The sequence below is a fragment of the Tupaia chinensis genome, unplaced genomic scaffold, assembly GCF_000334495.1.
Source record: "Tupaia chinensis unplaced genomic scaffold, TupChi_1.0 Scaffold145082_1, whole genome shotgun sequence".
NCBI classification, from domain to species: domain Eukaryota; kingdom Metazoa; phylum Chordata; class Mammalia; order Scandentia; family Tupaiidae; genus Tupaia; species Tupaia belangeri.
The window spans coordinates 722,534-746,053 of NW_006204943.1; the positions used below are offsets into that span (position 1 = coordinate 722,534).

General features: G+C 38.0%; 2 protein-coding genes across 5 annotated transcripts in view; one reads left to right on the forward strand and one right to left on the reverse strand.

Moving 5' to 3' along the window:
- SLC39A10 (solute carrier family 39 member 10) overlaps positions 1 to 15,022 on the forward strand; it is a 165,641-nt gene extending 150,619 nt beyond the window's left edge. For 3 of the 4 annotated variants that reach the window (XM_006167760.3, XM_006167763.3, XM_006167762.3), the window contains 2 exons: positions 8,110 to 8,300; positions 12,582 to 12,740. In XM_006167760.3, coding sequence (XP_006167822.1) covers positions 8,110 to 8,300; positions 12,582 to 12,740 — 350 coding nt within the window. Of the gene's footprint in view, positions 1 to 8,109; positions 8,301 to 12,581 lie in introns of all 4 variants that reach the window. The other variant, XM_006167761.3, reaches the window with a different exon arrangement.
- A 436-nt stretch (positions 15,023 to 15,458) lies between these two features.
- DNAH7 (dynein axonemal heavy chain 7) overlaps positions 15,459 to 23,520 on the reverse strand; it is a 288,975-nt gene continuing 280,913 nt past the window's right edge. The window contains exons 66-67 of the mRNA XM_006167772.1: positions 20,299 to 20,402; positions 15,459 to 15,799 (exon numbers count right to left, since the gene is read on the reverse strand). Coding sequence (XP_006167834.1) covers positions 15,593 to 15,799; positions 20,299 to 20,402 — 311 coding nt within the window. The 3' untranslated portion in view covers positions 15,459 to 15,592. The remainder of the gene's footprint in view (positions 15,800 to 20,298; positions 20,403 to 23,520) is intronic.

Below are 23,520 nucleotides of genomic sequence, written 5' to 3' on the forward strand. Positions count from 1 at the left end.
AGGTCCTGGACTCGAACTGTGGTCAGCCTTGTGGGAGTCCAGTGTCCTTAACCACCATGCCACCTGCTGGTCCCTAGCCATTGTATTAAGACAGAACTCAGAGAGATTTTAATGTTTTATATTTTTCTTTTCCTCTCAAGTGTACTAAGAGTCAAATAAAAATTTAAAATGGTATTTCCATAATGTGCTATAAATTGTCCAGGGAGGACTAAACATTCACTTTATAGATTTATATGGAATTTTAAATGTGTATATTAACAATATTTAATTTGAGAATAAAGAATCTGAAAATATATATACTGGTTAAAATGTTTTCAATGGTTGATGTGTGCAGATGTTAACATAGCTATAGCACTGGGTCACATTAATTTAACAGCTTTGGCAGGCACCTCTCATTTGTTATGCGAATGATATCATCTGTCAGCAGGGAAAGAATATTGATTTATCAAAAGATAAATAGATTTGGGGAACTGGCAGCTAGCGTAATGGCTATATCGCTGGACTCCCACGTGGTCGACCGCGGTTCACGTCCCGGACCCGGTGGCTTAAAACTCACGCCGGGTCCATGTGCGTGCATGTCCAAGATCCGGAGAGGAGAATGGAGGAGAAGGGATTGCAGTGTGACCATTCCCCCTGGGGGGGTGATTTCTTGCTTTCTGTCTCTCTGTCTCTGTCTGTCTGTCTGGCGAGTACACGTGCCCTATAGCGAAAACCTCTCAAAAAAAAGATAAATAGATTTGCATGTTCAGTATAAATCTCAGCTGTGGGAATTCCTTTGACTTATTTTTTTAAATGTTTATACAGTTTCTATCTGAGAAAGGAGGTGGAAAGCATGCAGATCCTTGAGAATTTAAACCTCAGATAAGACTATAACAAAGATAGATTTTAAATGAAATAATTCACTTGATACAGAGATAATTAGAGAACATTCGTATTGCTTTTTACTAAAAATCAACACTCAGAAATACAACTTTTAAAAAGTGCTATTCCCGATAGCACTAAAGTATGAAATAAAATGCTTAGCTTCAGTATAATGAAATACACATAGAATCTTCAGTTGAGGGACCAGCAGATGGTGCAGTGGTTAAGTCACTGGACTCCCACATAGTCGACTATGGTTTGAGTCCCGGGCCTGGCTGCTTGAAACTCACACCGGGTACATGTGCATGCATGTGTGCCTAAACTCCTAAAATGCCTAACGGGAGAATCAAGGAGATGAGATTGTGGCATGGCCATTTCCCCTGGAAGGTTATTTCTCACTTACTGTCTCTGTCTTTCTGGTGAGCACACATGTCCTATAACAAAAATCTCTCCTAAAGAATTTTTCAGCTGAAATCTGTACATTACCGACAAAAGAAATCAAAGGAGACTTAAAAGATATACCAGGGTCAGAAACTAGAAGACTCAGTATTGTTAATATGTTAATTCTTTATAATGTTTAAGAGCATTCCTAGGCTTTTTGAATTGACAAGCAAGCATTTTAAAAATCTTATGTGAAAAGATATGGCCAGCGGTGGTGTGGTTGTGGCACTGGATCCCCACGTTGCGAACCACACGTTGAACCTTGGACCTGAAGGCTTGCTTTCTCACTTTACTTTTCTCTCTCTCCCTCAGTTTCTCTGAGTCTCTCTCGTGAGCACATGTGCCCTATAGCAAATTAAAATAACAAATCAGAAATATATTTTTAAAAAATATGAGAAGATAAAGGATCTTGAATAGCCAGAAGAATTTTGGAAAAGGATAACAAAAGTTGATTTTAAATCTTAAAGTCACTGTAATTGAACAATTGATGCTGGTTTAAGAGTAGACGTAAATTACTGGAGTCTTCATATATATGGCAATTTATTTTCAACCAACAACCAAGGAAAATTCCATGTACAAAGTATAGTCTTTTCCAAGAAATGATGGTATGACAACTGGACATCCGCTTGCAAAAAAAGAAAGAAATTAAGAAATCCAAGAAGCTTTCCATGACCTGTACCTGACACTATAGACCAAAATTGAAACAACCAGTCATTGATCTATTATAAATGAAGGGTTTTAAAATATACGACTTTTATAAGAAAACATAAGCGAATATTTTTATATCCTTGGGTTAGACAAACTGTTCTTTTTGAAGTGTTTTAAAATTCTTAATTAATTAATTTGCATTCATTCACTGAGCATCATCACAGCATACAAAATATACTGCATAGTGGCTTAATCATACATGTTATCAGTAATTTTCCATTTTTAGTTTTATATATATAATATGTATGTGTATATATATATATTCCCACCCTCCTCCCACACTAACTCTGGTGTCTACATTTGTTTTCCTTTTCTTTTATTCCCCACATTTTATTGATTCACAAAATTTCTTAAATAATCTAATTACTTTCAATAGCAAGTTCAGCTTATATGTATGTACCTGTGAATACATGTCTGACTTTAGGCATGAAATTCTGAGTAGAATCAATATACTATAAAATAGCACCTCGCTGATGTTATATAGCTTACTGTAGTCACTAAATATTTTTTTAATATTTTTTTTATTTCAAGAAAAGCAGTTTTAACTTTGATAAATATTAAAAATTGTAAGAAACTTTGCTTAAAATCCTTAAAGCTGAAAAATAAAGCCTAGAAGAAAATCAGGAATGTTTTAGTCATGAGTCATAAAATTCTGTTTCACCAGTTCGGTTTCATGTACTTAATCTAAATTCTGTTGTGGTCCGATCTTCCCAATTAAATTCTGGGATATAATATTCAACTCCAGACTTGTCCCTATGATTAAGTTGGCCATTTTCTTAATTTTTGAACTCTTATTTCCATGTGTCTGTATTTTAATTTTCTTAATTTAGCACTCGCTTGAGAACTTCACAGAGATCTGGTCTGGTGTTGGTAAATTCTTTCAGGTTTTGTTTCTCTGAGAATGTTCTTGTTTTTTCTTGCCATATGAAGGATAGATAATCTTGCCGGTTACAATATTCTTGGTTGAAATTGCTTTTCCCTTAATACTTTGAATATATTTTCCCATTCTTTCCTTGCTTGCCTTGTTTCCTATGAGAGGTAGCCTGATGGGATATCCTTTGTAGGTAATTTGCTGTTTTTCTCTTGCCAGTCTTCGTACCTTGTCTTTGTCTGTGGTTTTGGTCAATCTCGCCATAATGTGTCTTGGAGAAGATCTTCTTGGGTTGATTCTATTTGGGATCTTTTGCATTTCTTGGGACTGGATCTTTGAATGCCTCTCTAGGTTTAGAAAGTTTTCTTGCAGGATTTCATGGAATAGATGATCAATGCCCTTATGAGTCTCTTCGCCTTCTGGGATATCAATTATCTGGATGTTTGGACATTTCGTGGTATCTAGTATTTTCCATATATTATTCTAATTTTTTTGGACATTTTTCTCAGTCTTCATGGTGGATTTTTCTAGGCCATTGATTCTATCTTTTACATCTGAGATTCGGTTTTCTATATCATCTACTCTGCTTTTAATACTTTCAAGGGAGGTTTTCACTTCCTGTATTATAGCCTTCATCTCTAACAGGTCCATTTGATTCTTTTTTTATGGGGTATATTTCCTTTTTCAGATCTTGCAAGAATTTCCTCACCTCCTGGAACTCATCAGCTCCTTTCTCCTACCTCTTCTGCAGTTCATTTTCTCTCTTGTCTTTCATCTCTGTTAGCTTTGTCTGAATATTCTAAAGTCTTTGTCTGACATTTTCATGAGTATAATTGTACTATCTGAGGATGAACAGGAGTTATTCTTTTCCCTTGGAGGATACATATTTTCTTGCTTTCCCATATTTCTTGTGACTCTGACATAATTTCTGGTCATCTGATGGATGGTGCATTTCTTCCTAATTTTGAAGTTCAATTTGAGCATTCAGAGGCATGCAGGAAGAGGTGATCTGCAATTTCTCTTCCATTCTGTTTTTCACTCTTTGTGCATCAGATTCAGTGGGAATTGAGAAATATTCTGACGCTAATTGTATTCAGATGTTTGGGTTCTGTTCACTTGGGCCTGTCTAGACACTCAGTGCATAGAGGCTGAGCAGTCAAGGAATAAGACAAAGAAAAGAGAGAAAGAATTAGAGAAGAGGAAGGAAGAAAAAAAAAATAAAAAAGATAATAAAACTGAAGATTTTCATTTTAAAACGCCAAAAATGAAAACTGTACAGCATGCGTGTGCGCCATGTGAAAGCAGTATTTCACAGCTCAAGTTCAGTATAGCCACAGGCCTGGGTTTGTGCTTTTCCTAAATGGACGGGGGAAAGGCACAGATTAGCACAGGAAAGGAGGGGCTTGTGAGCCCAAAGAATACTTTACCTTTAAAAAAATTAAAATTTTGGGACCAGCAAGTTAGCATAATGGCTATGTCACCTGACTCCCACGTAGTCGACCATGGTTCAAGTCCCGGAACCAGTGGCTTGAACTCATGCCAGGCGCGTGTGTATGCCTGCCCAAGATCCCGAGAGGAGAATGGAGGAGAAGGAATTGTGGCATGGCCATCCCCCCTGGGGGGTGATTTCTTGCTTTCTGTCTCTCTGTCTCTCTCTGTCTGGCGAGTGCACGCGCCCTATAGTGAAAATCTCTAAAAAAAAAAAAAAAAAAAAAAAAAAGAAAGAAAAAGGAAAAAACAATCCACTAGAGAAATGAGAACTTAAATTGACATATTGCTTACAAATGTACATAGTAGCTTTCTTCATAATTAACAAATACTTTCTTCATAATTAACGAATACTAGGAAGATCCTGTCCTTTAGCTGATGAATATATAAGCAAACTGGTTCGTTTATGAGATGTTACTGAACAAAAAGGAATTCTTGTTCTGATATACATGTAACATCGATAAATCTTAACCTGTAATAAAATTACTAAGTGAAAAAAATAGATTCAAAAGACTCATACTGTATGATTCCATTTATACAAGGGAATTTCAGAATATGTGGAAAAGTAGAATTGAGTTATGAGTTTGTTTTGGTACAGAAAACTTTTGAAATTCCTATACAGTATTTTCATAATATGCATTTTCCATGAAGTGTTTGAAGATGCCCTATAGGACATCTAGAAGAGGCAAAGCTACAAGAACAGAAAAGAAAAGCAGATCATTGGATGTTTTTTGGATAATTTTTAGACGAATTAAATAGTTTTAGAGTATTCCCTAGCCCTTCACAACTCAGGATCCTTGGTGCTGCAGATGCATTCAGCATGTTTTTTTCAGGCCGACTCAGGGTCAGAACTGCAATTACCATGTGGCTTCCATCACTATTGCCATGGCAGTAGGGCCATAAGTCTCCTTTTTTAAACCACATTGTGAAATTATAAAAGGAAGCAATGTATTTCATAACCTAAAAGACCTTTAGTTATTTTATAACCTGTAGTCCTATTTTTTTTTTTTTTTTATTGGAGAGGTTTTTGCTGTAGGGTGTGTGCGCTCGCCAGACAGACAGACAGAAAGCAAGAAATCACCCACCAGAGGAGATGGCCACACTGCAATCCCTTCTCCTCCATTCTCCTCTCGGGATCTTGGGCACGGCGTGAGTTTAAGCCACCGGGTCCAGGACTCAAACCGCGGTCGACTACGTGGGAGTCCAGCGACATAGCCATTACGCTAACTGCTGATCCCCTTATAGTCCTATTTTCTATTACCTAACCTTCTGCTAAATGAAACTGCCTCTTTAGCACAGTTGGTGAGTGACTTACTGAAAATATGGAGGGGAAATCTGTGGAGGCAGAAGTTAGGGAGCTCTTCCCTTAGAGGAAGCTGTGAGAGAAAAAGACTGGAGAAAGTAAATACAACTTCAGGGGAGAGAAGAGATAAAAGTTTATATTAAATTTAATTCTCAACAAATGAAGTAAGGTATTTAGGATTAGAGGGAAAAAGCTGTAAGGAAACATGGAAACTGGAGAATGACAATGCTGAGGATATTGGTAGGTAAATCCTGTTAGGTGTCTTAGCCTAACTTTCCAAATTAATGTTGCATATGTAGTTTGAAGAATTTGTTGGAACATGTAAAAATAGTACCTTGCAAGAAGTTATTTGTTTTTAACTTTCTACTTACCTGTTTAACCATGAATGTTAATCAAGTACAGACTGTCTATTTTCAGTTGTGTAGTTAAGATCATTTTTTCATGGGAAAGAAACCAACTTAGCTCTTACTTTTTATATCTTGCATTTTCAGAGTGTTCAATACTTGATCAAATGTTTAATAATGAAAGCAAAAAAAAATTGTTATAGTAAATACAGATTTTGACCCTTTTCACTTCAGTAGTTTTTTATCTAGCAGCATGTTAACCCTTCTACTAACATCTCTGAGCAGTAATCGTTTTTCCTTCTACTGCTCCAACTTTAGACCAGTGAGAAAGAAAGCTTCCTCTCTTTCCTCCTCCATCTCCATCACTGAGACATTTTATCTGTGTTTATATATTACATCCCCAGGAAAAGAATCTCAGGATTTTCCTGTTGTATGCTTTGTTTTTTCCTAAGCTCTGTGCTCATGGGTGATTTCACATTAGGCAATGTAGCCATGCCTGATCATCACAGTTAGATACCAGACAGTGACTTAGGAGCATTATCTAGTAAGAACCTGGCACTTGCTCTTTCGGTATTGCTGATTCTCAGGAGAGTATCAGCAGGACAGTCACACACACCATTATGGCAGTACATAAAGATGCTGGAAAAAGCTATTTATTCTTAAGTTGGAGTGGTAGGAATAACTCTGTTTTTATATTTCCAGAACTAAGATTTAATTTTTTTCTAGGAAAAAAAAGTAAATGTAAACATAGTATAAAATATACTTAAGGGCCAACAGTTGGCATGGTGGCTGGGGGCACTGGACTCCCACATGGTCAACTGCGGTTCAAGTCCCAGACCTGGCAGCTTAGTTTCTTACTTTCCTTCTCTCTCTCTCTCTCTTCTCCATCTCTAGTCAGATTAAAATAAGTAAATAGGTAAATAAAGTTAAATAAAATAGTTCTTAAAGGAAAAGGGAAAAAATACTTAAAAAGCCTATTACCTCTCTTGGGAACCAGCAGTTAGTGTAATGGCTATGTTGCTGGACTCCCACGTAGTCGACCGCGGTTCGCGTCCCGGACCCAGTGGCTTAAAACTCACACCGGGCGCGTGTGCGTGTGTGCCCAAGATCCTGAGAGGAGAATGGAGGACAAGGGATTGCGGCGTGACCATCCCCCCTGGGGGGTGATTTCTCGCTTTCTGTCTCTATGTCTCTGTCTGTCTGGTGAGTGCACGTACCCTATAGCGAAAACCTCTCCAAAAAAAAGAAAAAAAAAAAAGCCTATTACCTCTCTTCTTATTTAGGCTGTTTTCCTTTGAAAAAATGGACAGAAGTCAGAGCTCTTAGTAATTGCTTACAGAAGAGCAGTGACTATATTCTTCTGTGTTTTTCTAGATTTATTTTATAATTTTGTTTAAGTTATACAGTAAAATTGACTTCATTGTGTATGCATGCAGTTCTTTGAATTTTAATATATGCTTAGATTTGTGTAACACAGTCACCATCAGATGCGGAACAATTCTGTCACCCCAGCAGACCCTGCGCATAATGTCCCTTTGGACAGTTCTCTACTATCTCATCCCATGGCAATGACTGATTCTTCTACATCTCTATTGTTTTGTCTTTTTTAGAATATCACATAATATGCAACCTTTTAGACTGTCTTCTCTAACCATCCTGCCTTTGACATTCATCCAAGTTTTTGCATGTGTTATGCTTAATAAATAAAAACTAATTTTATGTAATTAATTCGTTATTAATTGTGTGTCTTGTTCCAGCCACAGTAGTATACTGGTTGCTGTTGCTCAGTAGACTGAGACCACACAGGACACCCAGTTAGAGTCCTGGTACACTCTCAAAAAGCCATGTTTGGTGGTATGCACCTGTAGTCCCAGCTACTTGAGAGGCTGAGGGGGGAGGCTCGTGATCTTACATTCATCATGGGCAGCATAGTGAGACCCTGTCTAAGAAATAACACCCTGTCCACATATGCATGTACATACATACACAGCAAAGGGAGAAAAAAGTATTCTTGTTATTATTAATTTTGTTTTTGTTTATTCAAATTTGTGTTTTTAATCCTGTGGTTTAAAAACTCCTATTATTCATTGCAGGTGATTTTGCAGTTCTTCTTAAAGCAGGCATGACTGTAAAGCAAGCTATCGTTTACAACCTCCTCTCTGCCATGATGGCTTACATAGGCATGCTCATCGGCACGGCTGTTGGACAGTACGCCAATAACATCACTCTTTGGATCTTTGCAATCACTGCAGGCATGTTCCTCTATGTAGCCTTGGTGGATATGGTAAGAGAGTTTCCTTTTTTGTGTGCTATAAATCTACGAATATTGGGTCATTGGAAAAGTGATGGTGTATTTTCCGTTTGTCTATTTATATACAAAAAGACGTTAGTGACTTTTCTGATGACTCAATATAATGCATTCCAAAAATGGGAAGAAATCTTTGAACACCATTTGAAGTCAAACTATTTTTTCAAAATAAAACTCACTTGAAAGACATTGTTTTCCCAAATAATCTATTAGAAAATTAAATAGGAGGATTTCTTTTTTGAAAACCATTTGAAATGTTGAAAATTCTGACACAATGATGTTATTATTTTAATAATCATTGGTAGTATGTAGAGATATAATTACAGAATTATTATACTGTCTTGCAGATTTTATAATATTGAGATAGAAGTGTTTTATTGCTGTTAAGAATAAATTTATTAATTTTTTTGAGAGAGATTTTTTGCTAGAGGGCATGTATGCTTGCTAGAGAGACAGAGAAAGGGAGACAGAAAGTGAAAAATCAGCCCCCACTAGGAATGGCCATGCCACAGTCCCTTCTCCTCCATTCTCCTTTTGGGATCTTTAGCATATATGCAGATGTGCCTGGCATGAGTTTTAAGCCAGCAGGTCTGGGATTCAAACTGCGGTCGACTACATGGGTGTCAAGTGACATAAACATTACGCCATCTACTGGTCCCACAAAATAGTTTTTTGAGCTGAAGGCAGATGAGGAAAGACATACTACACCTGTTAGATGTATTCTTTTCTAGGAAATAAAGTATATTCCCAAGGACTTATGTAATTTATTTTATTTATGACTTTAGCTTAGAGTTAATAAATTTAAGCACTTGCACTCACCAGAGATAGAGAGCAAGAATACAAACCACTAGGTCTGGGACTTGAACCACAGTTGACCTTGTGGGAGCCTAGCACCTCAACCACCATGTTACCTGCTGGCCTCCTTTAAGCAGTTTTATTTTAAATTAGAAGACCTAAATATGAAAGACAGTGTACTTATAGAACTAGCAATGTCATTAATTTTATTTATCTTTATGAGACAGAGACAGATACTCTCAACAGGGCTTCATTATGCTATAATTTTCCCTACCTCACACACAGTCTTCCAGGCGGTGAAAATCACAGGCCTGCCCATAGATATATCCAGTGTGTTCATGCTGAGCCAGAATTGGGATGCCAGCCTTTCTCATATGGTTCCCATACTGTGCAGTCGTACCTTACCACCGGTACCACCATGACTGGGTTGGCTTAAATATTTTATTACAGAAATAATGCCTGTTTAGGGCCACCTGGTGGTGTGGTAGTTAGGTGTCTGGATCCTATATGGCTACCTGTTCAAGACCCAGTGGCTTGAAAAATATACCTGTCACATGTACATGCATGCCCAAAATTCTGAAAGGAGAATGGAGGAGAAAAGATTGCAACCTGGCCATCCCCCTTGGGGAGTGCTTTCTCACTCTTTCTCTGTCCAGTGAACTCACATGCCCTATAGCAAATACTTTTTAAAAAGAGGTAGCCATTGCCCTTCACCACCCTCTCAAGACTACTAACTTAATTTTCTGTCCTCATCTTCAGCTGCCAATCTTGCTTTCTATTTCATGTGGGCCACCAAAGCCAACAAGACACTATCCATGAGTTCCTGTCTCCCCTTCTCACATTGCTGTATCTGTGCCCGTTTACATTCTCTCATGCTGAAAAAGTGTCCAGCACCTTTAAACTGTTCTCTAGAGCTTATCCACGCTTGCTAGTTTCCTTACATTCGTCCCTTCTTTCCTGCATCGTTTTTGCCTCTCTCATGTAATTCCTATCAATGTATAAGCCGCACATAACTTTTCCCTTATTAAAAAGTCTTGGAGAAGGTCTCTATTAACTCCATTTTCCCCTTCAGTTATCACTCTATTGCTCTCTTTCCTTCTTATAACAAGTCATTGTTTGTTAATATATTTATTTATTTAATTTTTTAATCTAGCCTCATCAGGTTTTCTCTGTGACTGCTTACCGCTTTTTTTTTTTTTTTTTTTTTTTTTTTTTTTTTTTTGAAAAAAACTCCCACTACCCCACTCCATTGCTAGTTCCCCTGGTCATTTCCTAGCAGTTACCACTGGCCATGCCATTGCTAGGTCCACTGGTCATTTCCTAGCCTTAACTTTCCTTGTCTGTCCTCTCCAAAAATCTCTCTTTTGTCAGTAGGCTTTTGGAACATCACAGTTTTCTGGCCTTCCCACCTTTTTGGCCTTTCTTTCTCCATCTCTTTTCTTGGATCCTTTTTTCCCCTACCTCTAACACATTGGCAAGAACTCTCTAGGTAATCTCATCTAGTCTCATAGCTTTAAGCATTTATTGACTAATAATTTCTAAATTTCTATCTTGGCTCAGACCTTTCCTTCAACTCCAGATTGATCCAGCTGTTTACATGAATGTTTAAAAGGAATTGTAGACTTAGTATGGTCAGAACTCAGCCATGGGGTGGCAGTATCATTTCAGACAGGCTCCTGCTGTGTCACGATCCTCTTGCCAGTTCCCCAGGTAGCTGGGACCACACACATGTGCCACTGTGCCAGGCTTTTAGTGTGGGATGGGAATCAAACCCTGCTTCCCATCTGGCCTCACTATTCACTGTGTGCCTAAAACTCAGCTCTAGATACTTGCTGACCATTCTCCTTACACTAGTATTTCTTACTGAATGGCAACTCTAGTCTAGTTTCACAGACTGAAAGCCTGGGTGCTACTCTTCGACTCCACTTCTCTGCCTTCACATCTGGTTGGTCAGTAAGTCCTGAGGCTTCTGTCTTCCATCATTCAAGTTGCCATCATCTTTCTTGTTTTAACTGCTCTCTCTGCTGCTTTCCTAGCCCTGGCCACCCACTAAACTGCACATCCACACCTCAGCTAGAGTGATCCTTTTAAGTCATAGACCAGATCATGCCACTACTGTACTTCAGATCCTTCAGTGCTTTTCTGTTTCATTCAGAGCAAAAGCCCCAAGTTCTTACTTAGAACTTCAAAGATTGTGCCTTTAAAGATGGTGAGAATTTTTAAATTTAAAAAATTTTATCAACATGAGGGCAGTTTGCATGGCCACCTTGTATAACTTTGAAAGGTAATTTTCTGTCTCTGTTCCCTGAAAAACAACGACTTAACGTCACAGATATGCTACTTTGGAATTGTCTCTAAATGTCCATTTGCTGTCATGTGCAGCTGGAAGTGAGAATTTCAAATGGAAAAGAGTGAAAAAATGATACAATTTTGAATTAGGTATTATTAAAAAGAATATTACTTTCTCAGTGAATTAGGGTATATTAGTAATGTGGGAATTGTGGTGATCATTTTATTGATCATAAATAAGTTGTGTCATGCAAACAGTCTTCAACTTAAAATGGTTCATCTTGGAATTTTTTTGATTTTATAATGACAGAACTCATGCCTTCAGTAAAGACTATACTTTGAGAATCCGCATAACCATTCTGTTTACTTTCAGTATGATACTAATAAAATTATATGAGGCAAGGCCAGTAGGTAATGTAGTGGTTAAAGCTCTGGACTCCTACATGCTCAACCGTGGTTTGAGTCCTGCATCCAGCCACTTGAGACTCAACACTGGATGTGTGCCCAAAATCCCAAGAGGAAAATAAAGGAGAAGGGATTATGGTATGGCCATCCCCTTGGCAGTGTGATTTCTCTCTTTGCCTCTCACGTGTAAAAATCTTTCCCTCTCATTGTTTCTGTCTCTCCAGTAAACACACACTTTATGGGAAAACCCTAAAAAGAAAAACAAAAAGTTAAATGAGGCAATCAACTCCTTATAAAATAGACTGTAGGACAGATGATTTTGCCCAGCTTCAGGCTAATGTGAGGCAGGCTGGCTAAGCTATGATGTTTATTAGGTCAGGTGTAGTAAATTCACTTTTGACCTACGGTATTTCCAAGTTAATCTACCGTGGGCATATCAGGATAGAACCCTGATGACAAATATCTGGTACTTTAGTATAAAGTAAAATGTCAGAATTAATAAGGTCAGTAGATAGTAATTGTTTGAGAGTTAACTAATGCGTACAGGGTTGCTATTTACCCAAATAATCAATAGCATATAATTTCTTTTTTGGTATCTGACTAAAATATGTCTTACAGGTAGCATTGTGTTGAATTAAGTCATTATTTTGTTTTTAGTTACACTTTAGTCATTTTTATTAAGTAGGGAAACTTTTTAAAAAACACATTTTGAGCAGAAGTCTTAGTAGGAAACTGCTTGCTAAGATCTATTTTGATCCCCTCCCACAGCTTCCAGAAATGTTGCATGGTGATGGTGACCATGAAGAGCATGGCTTTTGTCCAGTGGGGCAGTTCATTCTTCAGAATTTAGGATTGCTGTTTGGATTTGCCATCATGCTGGTGATCGCCCTCTACGAAGACAAAATTGTGTTCGACATCCAGTTTTGACCATTCCCAGTAATCACTGTTGATTACGATTACGAGAATGTTACCATGCAGCTTTGCATCTGTGTCCTTGTACTGTATGCACATTGCTCAAAGAAAAGTCCGTGGCTTGCACTACTTACAAGTCCCATAGATTTGAGCCTAACCGTAAAGACTGGTGCTCAGTACTGTTTTCTGTGCATGAAGAGGGTCTTTCAAAAATACAAAGCTTATGATAAAGAGAGGAGAAAATGGGACTCCATGAACCAATGTTGATATAGGTTTGATTAAGACATTTTAAAAAATAATCATATAAAACACTACTTTCCTTATTAGTAGAAACTTCTGTGGCTATGCAGAAATAGAAACTGAACCAAAAATCATTTAAACTTTTAAAATATTTTAAATGGACTGTGGGCAGACATTTTTTGTGTGTGCTAAGAATGAATTGTAGTGCCCTTTAATTCAGCTATATATATATACATATGGTAATAGGGATCAACTCGACACGGCATTGAAACCACATAAAGTAGACTGTAGGAACTAGAGGAAGGCTGGGGCTGCATTAGAGTATGAATTTAGCATTGGGAAAAACCCTTATTCTTGAACCTAGAGTTACTATTTTTGTATATATTTGCATAGTGTTTAAACTTGCAGCCTAAACTACTGAAATTTGTGATTGTTATATTTGTGTGAGCTTCAGTTTAATGAAAGATTCATAACAGTTCTTTGTATTATTACAATACTTGGTCTTTGGGGAGGTTTTCCCTTTTTTTTTTTTTAACTTTTGGTTTTGGGTTTCTGGGGGTGGAGTTCAAGGGGATCAGAGCATGTAGTCAAATGTTTTCCTTAAAATTATAACCCTCTGAAAATATCAAAGAAATGAACAAATATGGTAAAAAAAAATACTCTATTTTCCTGCTTTAATAGTACTAGTTAATTGGGATATTTAAGTTCTAAATGTTCACATTGCTTTACCAGTTTGGCATCGGAACCAAGAGCACATGCTGTGAGTGGCAGTATTGCGTTGGAAGGCAGAAAGTCTAAGTTTACCATGTCTGTAATCTATATATGAAGTGTCACTTAAAACAGTTATTAGGATCAACTCCATTGATACCATGGTTATCATGGTAGCAAGTGACTTATGTTTCAGTACCTAAGCCGAAATCACTTGATCATTTTGTGCCAAGATATGCTGTTGGTGCCTCATAGGGATTAGTCTCCCTTTTTAGGCATCCTGTTCACCTACCGTAATTGTGAATGATTTGTGAGACGTGCAAGCCATGTAGATCCTGAATTTTGACTTACTAATTTATAGGACTAGTCATACGCATGTAGCTTTCTGTTTACATCTTGTGAACATGGTCCTCATTTACGCCAGGTAAACTGCATTGGAACTCTGTGCAGCTATCTTTGTTTTCATCTGCTTGGCAACCAGTGTAGCTGCTTTCAGAATCTTATTGTTCAAATATCTAAGAGCCAAACTCTTCCATTCCACTTAAAATGCTTCATTTAGTCTTCTTTTCCCTTCTTTCTTTCCTCTTGCTCTATGAACTTTAAAAACAAAACATCGAGGAGCTGCACATTCATCCAGGTATATGTGGATGATGGCCAGTGTTGTTCTTCATACTGTAAGCAAGGGAGCTTAGGTCTTGTTATTTCTTTAATGCTTGAATTTGAACAGTTATTTCTGGCTTTCTCCATGGCCTTCTTATAATAAGTAGGAGTTTCATACATAGATTCTTTTGCATCGGACACTGACTTAGGACAGTCCTCATCTCATTGCTTGGCCCTTCAAGCAACCTAGCTAAAAGGTGCTGATGTTTTATTTAGTACTGCCAACTTCAAGTGATTCAAATATCTTGCTTTCTGATTCAAGATATATTAATAGTTCGTTTTTGGGTTTTAATACCCAAGGATGATTGTGCATTCCAGCATTAAGTCTGCTTCATTAAAAAACTTTTGTAAAAGCAACAGCTGGAATATACTCCCAATCTTAACATGCCTGAAATAAAGCAAATGAGTCATGCTGAAATATTTAAAGTTTTATATTCTCTCAAGAATGGTATTATCTTTTATCAGCTAGATTTTTTTTTTAACCTTTTAAGAGGGCTGTAATAGTTGCTGCTAGTATTTTGTTAGGGTTCCACCAGTATTTAGTTTTCACATCATCCTAATGTATAGTTTTAAGTCTTACTAGACAATCTGAATTCCACTACATTTCTGTTTGGCTCCAACATTCCATTTAACTTGACCAGTCTGATTTAACATGTGTTTGTTGGAGATCATTACTGTTACTTGTACAATGCTGTCACTGTGTGACATCCATATGAATTTTGATGTATATCACATTGCATTCAATCAGCTGTGATTATGCTTAGAAATACTATAGTAACTAGAAGCAGTGTGAATTTTTTCCATTAACAGTAAGTCAGTGGCTTAAATGTGATTATGGTCCTGCAAGGTGATACTTGCTAAAATATCTAAACTTTTTTTTGTTGTAACTGAATCATTTTTTAAAATTTATAAAGCTGGAAATGATCAAATGCTGGTTTTTTTTTTTTTTTCATTGTCAACAGTGGTGTGTCATTTTATGTATGTTCCTGATGCTTATGGAACTCTCCCAAAATAAAGTTATACAAAAAGAGCAAATATGCCAATGTGTTTTCTTTAGTCTAACCTTTATTTCAGAACATTTCTTTACACTGCAGTAGTGAAACATTTAAGTAATTAATAGGCTGCATTTGTATGTAAGTAAATTCATAATTAAGTATAACTTTAGTCCAACTTAAACCAAAAAGAAAATGTTTAAACAGTAAAATAGATTTTCTACTCAACCCTCTAACAAGAAATAGAAAGGAAATGGCGTCTTCTGGTTATGAATTAAGTTGACATAGCAGTGCCACACCCCGTCCAATCCAGTGCTCCTTGGGTTGGTCAGAGGGAAGGGTCATGGCAATCACAAAGTTTGTGGAATGGCCGGTAGTAGACAGCGTTCCTCTCCGCTCACTCGTCTTATACAGTGGAGCAACGTAACTTGGTCGCTTGGGTATGTCTGCCCTCTTACAGGGCTTTAGCCACATCTGGAAAAAGTACATGACAGCTCTTGAAGTCAAAGCTGTTAAACTCCACATATATTTTATACTTACGTATATTTGAGCCTATGATGGTAGGCCGAGTTACGTTAGTTATGTCTATGGATTGTGACCCAAGTAGATTGTATCTTTGTCAGTAGTACTTTGCTCAGAAGGTTTTATTTAGAGTTCAGAACTAACTGTAGAACCAGTTTAGGGGATCAATGAGGGAAAATGCTTTTTACCTATTATTATAGTCTTAAAGCATATTGCTCAACTATTCAACACACCACCACATTTACCTGGGGTGACTTAGTGCTTACAACAACAAATAAGACCTACTTTCAAAAGAGAACAGCTACCATCAATACTCAGAGTCCCATGCGTTACTTTTTTACTTATTTATTTTTGGAAAGGTTTTTGATATAGGGCACGTGCACTCACCAGAAAGAGAGAGACAGAGAGACAAAAAACAAGAAATCATCCTCCAGGGGGGATGGCCACGCTGCAATCCTTTCTCCTCCATTCTCCTCTCGGAATCTTGGGCACGCATGCACATGTGCCTAGCGTGAGTTTAAGTCAACGGGTCTGGGACTCGAACTGCGGTCGACTACATGGGAGTCCAGCGACATAAGCCACTATGCCAACTGTTGGACCCCATGCTTTATTATCTGAAAGTCAAAATCTCAAAAATTCTGAAGTTTTTTTTTTGTTGTTGTTTTGTTTTGTTTTGTTTTTATCAACAGCTATGCAACTATTGGGTTGTTGGGAAAGTCGTGGCATATTTTTTCTGTGCAAAAAATGCATCATGACTTGTATTATGACTTTTCTGACAACCCAGTAGATCAGCTTCCCATTTGGGGAAAATATAAAAGGGGGTATGCATAGTACTATTTAAAATATACTTTCCTTCGTAGCTAAAACATGTCCACATTTTTATTCAGTAGCCAAGTTCCTACATGTTAAGCATCTGTAGGCTGTGAAGATTCCATGAATTCTTTATGGGATTCTGGGAGCAACTCAAAGACTGGTTAAGAAAAAATAAATCAGAGCACTCACAACAGGTACGATGAGAGGCCAGCTGACAGCCAATGTAAGAAAACTCTCATACATATCAACATGCTGTGGGTCAAATTGAAAGTCACATCCAACAATGTTCAATCTTGCTGAATCTTATCAATTTTAATGAGATTTTGAGGCAAGTCAATCTTTAAATATGAGTATAAAACAAACTGATCATAAAGGTGTTTTAATCAAATTCATTTTTCTAGTTGGAGTAACAATCCTTGAGGTAGTATAACTTGACAACCCCCCTCCTCCCATTGTTCTAAGCCCTCTTAGGTTTTAGATTCTTCAGGTCAAAGCATAAATTGTAAGAGCTAATAATGATGCAGGTTTCTCTGTTTCTCATATAATGATGTAGTCCAAATTTTCATTAGGGGATTCACAAAACACTTTTGCAGATATTAGTCACCAAAAAAGATTCAAAACATTCAACTTGGTCTGTTTCATTTCACCCCAAGAGTGGATTTTTCTTAATGAGAATTTGTATTTCATACTGATTTCATATTCAGGAGAGATTCCTATTTGTAAATTAATTTCTTCTACTCAATGCAAGCTACTTGTGTTTCTTTGTACAGGGGGGGAAATCCTAATCAACTCTTGAAGTTGCCAACAGATCTGTCCTTGTGACTTTCCATTTGGCCCACTGTATCTGAGTACGTGTGGCAGGTTTCTTGCAGTTGCCTGTCAGTGGCCTCTCACTGTACCTGTTAAAACTGATCTAACAGACTTGTTACTTCTTTGAGCTGCTCCCACAATCCCACAAAGGATTCATGTTAAATCCCACAGCCTATGTCTTATCACACCAACCCAGACTTAACATTCAAATTGTGTGAAAATCTCTCTAGCCATTTTCTCATTGCAGGAACAGATGGAAACAATTACATTTATATAGCTTAATTTGCCCATGCCTAGGATAGATATCTAGAAAACAGTTTTTTTTTTCATGCAGATGCTTTTCATATATAACCTTTTAATCTGAAAGTTTCATATTTTTTGGTTAAAATATATGTAAAAAATACCTATAACAGGCCAGCAGATGGTGTAGCAGTTACGTTGATGGACTCCCATATGGCCAACTATAGTTTGAGTCCCAGACCTGTTGACTTGAAAAAGGCTTAGGGGACCAGCAGTAAATGTAATGGCTATGTCGCTGGACTCCCATGTAGTCAAGCGTGGTTGGAGTCTCGGACCCGATGGCTTAAACTCATGCTGGGCACGTGTGCGTGCATGCCCAGGATCTCGAGAGGAGAATGGAGAAGGGATTGCGGCATGGCCATCCCCTCTATGGAGTGATTTCTCATTTTCTGTCTCTTTCTGGCGAGGGCATACGCCCTATAGCAAAAACCTCTTAAAAAAAAATCAGGCTTGGGCACAAGTGCATGTGTGCCCAAGATCCTGGGAGGAGAATGGAGGAGAAAGCACTGCAGTGTGGCCATCTTCCCTGGGAGCTGATTTCTCACTTTCCCTCTCATTGTGTGTGTGTCTCTCTCTCAGGTGAATGGTGTCCCCTCAAGGCAAAAACAAACAAACAAACAAATAAACAAAAACTAAAAAATACATATAAGAGGACTTCAAAAAGTCCATGAAAAAGGAAATCATAGTTTTTTCATCACATGCATTTCCTTTGAACTTTTTGAAGACTCCCTTGTATAATAAACTGTGTTTACATATATAGAGTTGGTCCTCACTATTCATGGAATCCATATTTGCAAACTTGCCTGCTCAACAAAATTTATTTCTAATCCTAAAATCGACACTGGCAGCACATTCAAGGTCATTGGCAAACATGCACAGAGCAAAAGAGACAGGTGTCTGCAGACTGCTTTTGTTCTCAGCCAAGGTTGCACCAGGTAAAGCTCTGCTTTCTTGTTTCAGCTCATACTACACACAAATGTACACTTTATGGTCTTTTTGATGCCCAGTTTTTCACCTTTTTATGTGTTTTGCTAGTGATTTCACTGTTTCAAATGACCAAGTGCTCTCTAGGGTTCCTAATTGCAAGAAGTCTGTGTTGTGCTTTGCGGTGGAAATGCTGTGAGGTTCATTCAGACATAAGGTTACTGTATTGCTGACCATGAGTAAATATTAATAAGTCATTGTATGCCTGGAGTCTTCAGAAAGTTTGTGAAAAGTATGTGTTATGTAAACTATTCATAGATTTCAAAAAAATTTTTTAATATTAATGAGGGACCAGCAGTTGGCGTAATGGCTATGTCACTGGACTCCCAAGTAGTCTACTGCAGTTCAAGTCCCAGACCCGGTGGTTTAAACTCACATCGGGCACGTATGTATGCATGTCCAAGGTCCCCAAAAAGAGACTGGAGAAGAAGAGATTGTGGTATGGCCATCCCCCCAGAGGGTGATTTCTCGCTTTCTGTCTCTCTGTTTCACTCTGTCTTTCTAGCGAGCGCATGCGCCCTTATAGCAAAAACCTCTCAAAAAAAAAAAAAAAAGATTAATGAAACAGTTCTCATTATAATTAAAAGTAATTGGCATATATAGAAGTAAGTATATATGGATATGTTTCAGTAAACATTTCTTACATCATAACTGCCCATTCATTCCATTTTAAAGAATTTCAGAATCTGTTCCCCTTTGCCTTGTGAAACATTTCAAAATCTCAGTATTCTTGTCCTTAAGAGTGGAAACTTTCATCTTCGTTTCTTGAAGTACTTTAAAACTGGCAGAAATATCTATTTATTCATACTCTATTTTGTAAGTATCTAAAATTCTGATAACTTCTTGTCTGTTTCACCTCCCTTGAGCCTAACATGCTAGCAAAATAGACTTTAATGGAACTCATTGTTTCAACTCCCAGGTAATGGAGATTTCAAGGTTTTTTTGCACCAAAAGAAACTTGTACTTTAATTCCATTTCTGCATGAACTTTTTGGAGTGCTATCTTACTACATAGGGTGCCTTCAATCAAACAAACAAAACAAGGTTATAGGGACCAGCCTGAGGCCTGGCGATTAAAGCAACTGAATCCCACATGGCCAACCCTGTGGCTCCTCAGACCCAGTAGCTTGAATAACATGCTGGGTGTGTGTGTGTGTGTGTGTGTGTGTGTGACCAAAAGGGATTGCGGTGTGACCATGCTCCATGGGGTAGGAGGGCCCTTTCTTTTTCTCTCTCTCTGGTTAGTGCACATACCCTCTAGCAACTTTAAAAACAAAGTAAAACCCCAAACCCCACAGTGTTATGTACTGATCTGCTAACAAAAATGTGACCACAGAAACTGAAACATATTTCCCTTTGGAGCAATGGTTTCGTATCGGCACCAACTCGTTCAGTGTCTGCAACAACTCATGCGGTGTCTTCAACAACTTTATAAAACATTACCGTACATAGCAAGAATTAACTGTGTATATGTGTGTGTCTATACATGTACATGGGGCTATTACACATACACAGAGAGAGGATAGGTCACTAGAAAATACTAACCACAGGCACTGTGTCATAAAGGATTTTGGGATGTGATTCTGCAAGTTTCTTGATCTTTCTGTTCCAAGAAGCACCATCCAGATATAATCCATGAATGAAAACACCTAAATATAAAAATAAACAGTTTAACACTTCAGATATGTGTAATGATTGAGTTCTGAATCTGACATTTCTGCCTATGATACTAAGCTAGCAGCCTAAGTCTTTCTACAAAAGCCAGCCCCTGAGTTCTGCTAACATCCATTTTTCAAGAACATCTATGTTTTTATAAGTGAAGTAATCTAGTAGTAAAATTAGGTGTGGGAGACAAAGAGGAAAAGGATTTTACACTAGTCTACGAGAAGTCCTCGGTGTGTGTGAAGTGAACATGATCACATACTTTTAATTGAGTAATTATATTTTGTCAGAAGCCATGAAATCTCCAAAAACAAACAGTTCTGAAGGTAATTACAGGGATTCAGTGGCTACCAGGCAGCAGATGAACAAAATACTTTCTGCGAATCTCTAATATCATGGGAGTTGATTCCCTCTTCTCTTCTAGAATTTATTTTCATTGCCAAGACCTCCCTTGGTCTGTATGATGAAAGGACACATGAATGAATTCTCTCTAGAATGTAATGTTAGACACTAACAGCTGAAGAATAGCACAAATTAAGAAAGAAATCAATAAAACAGGTCACTGTCTCTGGCTACAAATATCTGCAAAACCTCATGGATCCTAAGTATCTGCACATAAAAACTATTCTTTGTAATTATTGCAGCCATCAAGAGAAGCAGTGTGGAACTTAGACCAAATGTTTAGTTCTTCATTTGCTGTGTGACCTCAAGTAATTCATTAATCTCAGAACCTGTTTTGTTACCCAGAAAACTTTTGTGAAACAATAATGCCTATTTTGTCTATCTTGCAGAGTTGTTGGAAATTAATCCACTAGGGTCAGCAGTGTGGTGTGGTTAAAGTTCTCACATTGAGTCTACTGCAGTTCTAGTCCCAGACCTAGTGGCTTTAAATATCACTGTGGGTATGTGTGCATACATGTCCAAAATCCCTAGAGGAGAATGGAAAAGGGATTGCAGAATGGCCATCTCCTCTGAGGACTGATTCCTGACTTTTCCTCCCTCTTTGTCTCTCTCTGTCTCACTCTGGCAGGTGCACCAAAAACCTTTTATTTTATTTTATTTTTTTAGAATTATTTTACTTTAACTTTATTTATTGTCATGATTTTTCAATTTGAGCAATGAGAGATGAGAGAGAGAGTGAGAAAGAAAGCCACCAGGTCCAGGACTTGAACCACGGTTGGCCATGTGGGAGTCCAGCGCCCTTAACCACCATACCACCTGCTGGCCCCAGCACAAACCTTTAAAGAAAAAAGAAAAAAAGAAAAATAAATCCATTAATACAGGTGAAAAGTGCTTTGTAGAATAATACATGAAAAATTTACTAGAGAACCAGCCAGGTGGTGAGGTGGCTAAGGTGGCTGAATTGCACAGTCTGAGTCTTAAACCTGGGGCTTACTATAGGGAAATGCAAATCAAAACCACAATGAGATACCACTTAACCCCAGTCAGAATGGCTAAGATTTAAAAAAAAAAAAAAAAAAAAAAAAAAAGGTAAGTACTGACCACGCTTCAGTGAAAAGGGAACTCGCCGACATTGTTGGTAGGAATGTAAATCAGTATGACCACTATGGAGGATAATATGGAGATTCCTCAGACACCTACAAATAGACCTACCATATAACTCAGTAATTTCACTCTAAGCTTTGTACCCAAAGGATAGGAAAACTCTCAGTAGAAAAAACACTTGTGTGCATTCACATTTATTACACCATTATTTACAATTGCTAGGACATGGAATTAACACAAATGTCCAAGAACAGCTGACTGGATTGGAAAAATGTGGCACATGTACTCTATGGAATACTATTCAGCCATAAAAAAACCCAGCAAGACCTTGGCATTTGATACAAAGTGGACAAACATGAAAGATTTAATGCTAAGTGAAGCAAGCCAGACTATGAAAGACAGGTGTTGTATGCCACTGCTTAATATAAACCAAATGTCTGCACTCTACAGCAGAAACTAAAAGTTTAGAAGCTACAGTAGCAGGGAGGTCAACTGCAGATACTAGAGACAGTATAGAAGGGGGTGGGTAACGGGTGGGTGGTGGCAGTGTGAGGTAGAGGATTGGGAAAAATTATTTAATAGACACAAAAAATGAAGTTATCTCTTGATGATGATGTATGTTGTAATGTCTTTGATTTGACCAATATGCATTATATTCACACTGGAAAAAACATACACTGCATATATGTACAGTGATTAAATGTAAATTTTTTTTTTTTCACTATAGGGCGCATGCGCTCGCCAGACAGACAGAGAGAGACATAGAGACAGAAAGTGAGAAATCACCCCCCAGGGGGGATGGTCACGCCGCAATCCCTTCTCCTCCATTCTCCTCCCGGGATCTTGGGCACGCACGCACACGCGCCCGGCGTGAGTTTTAAGCCACCGGGTCCGGGACGCGAACCGCGGTCGACTACATGGGAGTCCAGCGACATAGCCATCACGCTAACTGCTGGTTCTCAATGTAAATTTTTTAAAAATTCAAAAGAAAAACAACAGGCCAGGCACATGTGCCCAAAATCCCAAGAGGAGAATAGAAAACGGATTGTGGTATGTCATGCCCCCTGGGAGAGTGCTTTCTCACTTTTTCTCCCCCCCCCATCTGTCTCTGTATACACACATTAAGGCCAAAAAACAAAAATGTTTTTTTTTGTTTTTTTTAATTTTAGCTAGAGCAGCACTGTCCTCGAAGAGTAGTTTTGGCAATGATGGAAATGCTCTCTATCGGTGCTATCCAATGTGGTAGCCACTAGCTACACGTGGCTCTTGAGCACTTGAAATGTGGCCAAGGGACTGAATTTTTTTTTTTTTTATTTTAGTTACAGTTAAATAACCACAGGTACATAGTTCAGCAATGGATGTTGGGGAGACTTATCCTTTCTCCCTCTGGGTTTTAAGTCACTGAAAGAATAAGCTGGAATAAAAGGTTGCTTTTGTTAATTGTCCAAGCTGAATTGTAAAGTGCACCCTGAGTCTGGGGCAATGTCAGGTTGGACCTGCGTGAGGAGAGGGACCAGTCTACAGAGTACATCCGGCGATCTAACCTTCACACCAGATCTCAAGCCTGCAGGCCAGTCACGGTAAGAGGTGGGAACAGGG